Source organism: Elgaria multicarinata, chromosome 2, assembly GCF_023053635.1.
Source record: "Elgaria multicarinata webbii isolate HBS135686 ecotype San Diego chromosome 2, rElgMul1.1.pri, whole genome shotgun sequence".
Taxonomy (NCBI): domain Eukaryota; kingdom Metazoa; phylum Chordata; class Lepidosauria; order Squamata; family Anguidae; genus Elgaria; species Elgaria multicarinata.
The window spans coordinates 180250402-180256401 of NC_086172.1; the positions used below are offsets into that span (position 1 = coordinate 180250402).

The 6000-nt window shown below is 49.9% G+C and overlaps 1 protein-coding gene across 2 annotated transcripts in view; it reads left to right on the forward strand.

The window, feature by feature from the left end:
• MAP4K5 (mitogen-activated protein kinase kinase kinase kinase 5) overlaps positions 1 to 4375 on the forward strand; it is a 132850-nt gene extending 128475 nt beyond the window's left edge. For both annotated transcript variants that reach the window (XM_063118248.1, XM_063118250.1), the window contains 2 exons: positions 214 to 269; positions 2689 to 4375. In XM_063118248.1, the coding sequence (XP_062974318.1) occupies positions 214 to 269; positions 2689 to 2776 (144 nt within the window). In that variant the 3' untranslated portion in view covers positions 2777 to 4375. The remainder of the gene's footprint in view (positions 1 to 213; positions 270 to 2688) is intronic.
• Positions 4376 to 6000: the final 1625 nt, after the last annotated feature.

Sequence of the window (6000 nt, forward strand, 5' to 3'; positions counted from 1 at the left end):
GAATGCCCGAACAGACTTAGTGTGTCTATTATTATTATTATTATTATTATTATTATTATTATTATTATTATTATTAAAAGTCTCCTGCCTCTTTGACGAGTCCCCCGTCGTTTGCAATCTTGCTTGGCGCTGTTCCTTTCCAAGGTGGGTGGGAACGTTGCCTTCGCCACGCCTCGCTCCTTCACGATCTCTGCCCCTTTCTCCGTTTTGCAGGTAACCCAGGAGATCTCGGATGAAACGAGGGTGTTTCGCTTATTGGGCTCTGACAGGTAACGTCAGTCTTTGGTTCTTTACAATGGATTCTCTAGGACAAACCCAGCCGAGGCCCTCAGATTCCCAGGGGTCTGGAAACAAAGCCCTATGAAGAGAGACTGAAAGAACTGGGCATGTTTAGCCTGGAGAAGAGAAGATGGAGGGGAGACATGATAGCACTCTTCAAATACTGAAAAGATTGTCACACAGAGGAGGGCCAGGATCTCTTCTCGACCCTCCCAGAGTGCAGGATGCGGAATAACGGGCTCAAGTTAAAGGAAGCCTGATTCCAGCTGGACATCAAGAAAACCTTCCTGACTGTTAGAGCAGTACGACAATGGAATCAGTTACCTAGGGAGGTGGTGGGCTCTCCCACACTAGAGGCCTTCAAGAGGCAGCTGGACAACCCTCTGTCAGGGATGCTTTAGGGTAGATTCCTGCACTGAGCAGGGGGTTGAACTCGATGGCCTTGTAGGCCCCTTCCAACTCTGCTATTCTATGATTCCATGATTCTATGAAGCTAGAATCCTTCCCCGGAGCAGGGCTGTGCTCAGGGGGAGGATTTCACTTAGAGACCTGAAACATGCAGAAGCAACCCTACGTTGAGGCACAGGGAAGAGGATGGGGAACAAGATTTGGGGGGGGGGGGAGCATGATTCAGACAGGTCTGACCGACAGGGCTCAGTCTGCCAGGACGTTCTCTTGCCCAAGCCTCCTTGGGATGAAGAGGAGCGTCACACGGCCCTGCACACGGCTGAAACTTTTGGGACCTCACAGAACGCCCTCTTACCATGCCCAGCACTCCTCTGTGGGGTGCACAGTGTGGTCAAGATCAGTAATAACGGGCCACCATCTATTTAAAAGCTCCCCCAAGGAGGGCAGGGTGGGGGAGACACACTCACTGCACACGGAATGATAACATGCCAAGTGGAAGGCCAGGTGAGACCCTGATCCTTGCCATGCTAGTTTTCTGCATGCGAGGACTTTTTTAAATATGTCTGAGCATTCAGAGGAAACACAGAATCCCACACCAGCAGCCTGAAGTGGTACAAACCAGGACCAGTGTTGGGCATTGATTCAGCTATGACTGTATGAACCAGCAGATGTGGATTGAGAGACTAGCTCTGGTGCCAATAAAAATGATTAAAATCTTTAATAATTCTTATTATCTGTGTCTGGAAAGCTCAACGTTTCGGATTCGAAATAATTCTTCCTCAGGAGCTACAATCAATCACATTAACACAGTTTTAAAACTTATTTACGTCGAGCGTTCCAGACACAGATAAGAATTATTAAAGATTTTAATCATTTTTATCGGCACCAGAGCGAGTCTCTCAATCCGCGCCTGCACAGTGCTGCCTTCTTACCATGTCAACTACATGTATGAACCGGCACCAAGCCCTGGAAAAATGCGAAGGGACCATTAGACAAGCGTGTTTGGGCATTTATGGAGTTTTTGAATCCTAGGCTAAGAGTTGGCCACAGAGCAGGTGACATTGGCTGGCCATTAAGGGGATGGGTCAGTTCCTGTACCTGAAGGAGCTCATAAGCCTAAGAATCATAGAGTTGGAAGGGGCCTACAAGGCCATCGAGTCCAACCCCCTGCTCAGTGCAGGAATCCACCCTAAAGCATCCCTGACAGATGGTTGTCCAGCTGCCTCTTGAAGGCCTCTAGTGTGGGAGAGCCCACAACCTCCCTAGGTCACTGGTTCCATTGTCGTACTGCTCTAACAGTCAGGAAGTTTTTCCTGATGTCCAGCTGGAATCTGGCTTCCTTTAACTTGAGCCTGTTATTCCGTGTCCTGCCCTCTGGGAGGATCGAGAAGAGATCCTGGCCCTCCTCTGTGTGACAACCTTTTAAGTATTTGAAAAGTGCTGTCATGTCTCCCCTCAGTCTTCTCTTCTCCAGGCTAAACAGGCCCACTTCTTTCGGTCTCTCTCCATAGGGCTTTGTTTCCAGAGAGTGAAGGAGAGAAGCCGAAAGCTTAAACCAGCCTTCCCCAACCTGGTGCCCCCCCTCCCCAGATGTCTCGGACTGCAACTCCCAGCATGCCTCAGCTGGGCACCAGGTTGGGGTAGGCTGGTGTAAACACTTCCTGCTGAGCACCTGAGCTCCTTTGATGCCTCTTCTCTACACTCAAAATCCGGACGGTCCAAAGGCCCTTTCTTGGCCGCCTGGTCCAACTCTGAGAAAGGCTTCAGCCCTAACCCCAAGGGCAGCGCAACGCCATGTAGCCCTGAGGACCCTTACAGGCTCCTGCCGTTCAGCGCCAGCCTGCTGTGGTGCATAAAAGCGCCGTGGGCAGTGCCGTGAGCAAGTGCGCTGGGACGGGGCGAAGGGCGGGCGATGCTGGCGGGCCAGAAGTGGCCCCTGGCAAAGCCCACGATGCACGACGCCACTGCTGCTGCCTCACCTCTGTTCTGTTTGCCTCCTAGGGTGGTGGTGCTGGAAAGCCGGCCGACTGATAACCCAACCGCACACAGCAATCTTTACATTTTGGCAGGCCACGAAAACAGTTACTAGGCAACCGCAAACCGACTTGAACTGCGAGCCAAGGAACCGGTCGCTTAAGGAAGCAGCCCTTTAAGGAAACTCGATCCAAGTCGCCGACGCCGGCAGCCTCCTCCTCCTCCCCCCCCCCTCTTCCCTACCCCTCTCCACACACACACACACCCCACCCTTCGCTTTACCATGTCGCCATCCGAACGGACCCGGTTTTTAGGATTCCTAGCCAAATGTCATGTGCGTCTTGCAGCTGGGAAGCAGCTGTTTTGTCACTTGCCACTATGTGGTTGGTTATGTCAAGTTTGCTTAATAAAAGCTATGAGATAATTAGTCCCTTTTGTTCGTTAGGCCTACAGAAACACGAAAGCCCCCGATGCAGCCGCGGTGCCGTATGATTTTGGACATGTCGTTCTTCGTGCTCTGATTAAAAAGCCCAGGCTGCTCTTTCCTCCGCACTTCTGACAATGCCTTCGTTTGAATGCAGGGGGCTGATGACAAAATCAGGGCCGGGGGGAGGAGAATATTTGGGGGGCGCGACCCATTGGGAACTTCTCCTATGCCAGGCCCTTGCGGTTTTGTCCAGGGCCCACAAATGACCCATTTCAAGCGGGAGACGTTCCCAGGAGACGTGGTGGGTTTGTTTTTTAACGCAACTGTTCTCTGTGGGTTTGTAAAATAGACTATTTAATCCTTATTTATTAATCTGCTGCTAAGGTGGTGTGATGTATCTTAACTTCTAGCACATGAAGGTTGCAGAACAGCTTCTGGTTTTGTGGGGGGTGGAGGGTGGGCTTTCCCCCCCCTTTTCTTTTTTTACAATTGTACAAAGAGCCTGGGATTCATTTTGCTCTTCTCCTCTTAGATGTAGCACATTGTCGAAGGGAGGTGTTTATATATAGGTTATTATGATTAAAAAGAAAACACGACAACCCTTTTATTCCTGTATAAATGCAGTTTTGTACAAGAGTATTTTGTATGGGTTTTGTTTGCGGAATTTGTCATAAAAGGGAGTTTGGCGTTTACCGAAATGACGGGCGTGCTGTGGATAATATGCAAGCTGGATCCTAGCGAGGAATCAGGAAACACGATGGAAGGGTTGGCAGGATGCGTGCAACAGGAATAGATTGATGCAGAAGTGGTGGCGTGTGCTTCAGCGTGCATCTGGAGGGCGAGCCCCCTTCACACGTCTGTCATTTTTCAGAAGTGCTTGAGATTGTTTGGGGAAAAGAGAGGGGGGGTTACCCAGTCCTTTGCAGAACCGTGGCCTCCTGGCCCTATGCAGACTTCTGGGCCTGGCAGAAGTCTCACCCAATGCTCGCCACGGCTGATCAACCTCCGCCGAGAGCAGTGGCTGAGACCACGAGGGGCTGCCCGGTCCTTCTGGCGGGCTGCCTCTGAGCACTGTGGCCGTTCTCCCACTGGAAAAGGCCACCAGTCCTTTCCTGCGACAGGACCCCTCGCGACAATCCTGAACCAGGAACTCAGGACGCGCCGGACTGGCTAAGCCTTCCTCAGGTCCAATGCCCAGGGTTCAAAGGAGTTTTTAAATGCTTTGCTCTGTTCATGGACACGTATTTTATTTATACTCTGCCAGAAGGGAAATGGGGAAAGTGTGGGTGCTTGGGGAGGGAGGGCTTTGTGGGGAGGGGGGGGAGAATGGATTTCTCCCGGTTTGGGCATGTTTGAATATATATATAAGAAGCAGTATTGTCTAATAAAACTTGGGGAATCTCCTTTTTTCCATGACCCCTCTTCCAAGGCTGTCATCCATGTTTCGCCTTTTTCATTTCATCCATTAAAGTACCACTATGGTCCTTATTTTTGTCTGCCTTTATTCATTAAGGTTAGGGTTAAATGGGGAGTGCCGTGTGTTGGGTAGGCTGTGGGGTTTAGAGGGGCAGCCCTGGATAATCTGGTAAGGAAAGGCTCAGGAACGTTGCGTTTTCCCATTTGCGATATCGATGGGAAGATGCAATGGGCTCCTCAATTAGCAGGCACCTCTGAAATTTGGAGTTCTGTCTGGAAGATGGATGTGTTATTTCATTCCTCATTTAATCATTTGTTTAAGTTATTTATGACGTTTCTGTACTGCCCCATAGCCGAAGCTCTCTGGGTGGTTTACAAAAGATTAAAACATTAAAAACAATATACAATATTTATTTATTTATTACATTTTTATGCCGCCCAATAGCCAAAGCTCTCTGGGTGAAACGGACAGTATACACAAAGACAACGTAGACATAATTGTTGTAAACCACCCAGAGAGCTTCGGCTGTGGGGCGGTATATAAATGTAATAAAATAAAGAAATACATCTAAAAACAAATTTGGGCTGTCGGCCAGGGCTAAAAACGTCTGGGATCGATTAAAACTCATCACATGCTGCTAAATAATTGGGAACAGTGAAAAGTCTTGACTTGGCGTGGAAAAGATAGCAATGTTGGTGCCAGGCAGATGTCATAGAATCCTAGAATAGCAGAGTTGGAAGGGGCCTACAAGGCCATCAAGTCCAACCCCCTGCTCAATGCAGGAATCCACCCTAAATGTCGGATGTCGGTGAGATCATTCCATATCTGGGGGGCCACCACGGAGAAGGCCCTCGCCCGTGTTGCTGTCTTCCCAGCCTCCCTCAGAGTAGGCACCCAGAGGAGGACCTTAGATGTTGAGCGTAGCGGACGGGTAGGTGCGTGTCGGGAGGGGCGTTCTGTCAGGTACTGTGGTCCCGAGCTGTGTTAAGGCTTTATAGGTTAGAGCCAGGATGCCTGCATGTCATGGGCACCTATTAGATCAGCCTTCCTCAACCTGGGGCGCTCCAGATGTGTTGGACTACAACTCCCAGAATGCCCCGGCTGGGGCATTCTGGGAGTTGTAGTCCAACACATCTGGAGCGCCCCAGGTTGAGGAAGGCTGTGTTAGATAGTTAGTTTTCTTGCCATCTCCCATGTCAAGCAACATAAACCTCTCCCCTTCATATGTTGAACTCAAGGGGCAAATGTAATTTCGGCAAAGAGCTCTGTGTGTGTGTGTGTGTGTGTGTGTGTGTGTGTTTTCTGGTGATGGATGGGGCCAAATGCAAAAGGAGGGAGGCCAAAGCACAAAAGCATACTGTGGCTCTTACTGCCAGTAATTAAACTGTAGGATGTTAGTAGAGACATTTCGGCATTTTAGAATGGGGGGAAATCTTCGCAAAGGCCAGGAAATCACCAAAAGATGAGGGTCGGTGGAAAGGGGCTACAGCCAAGG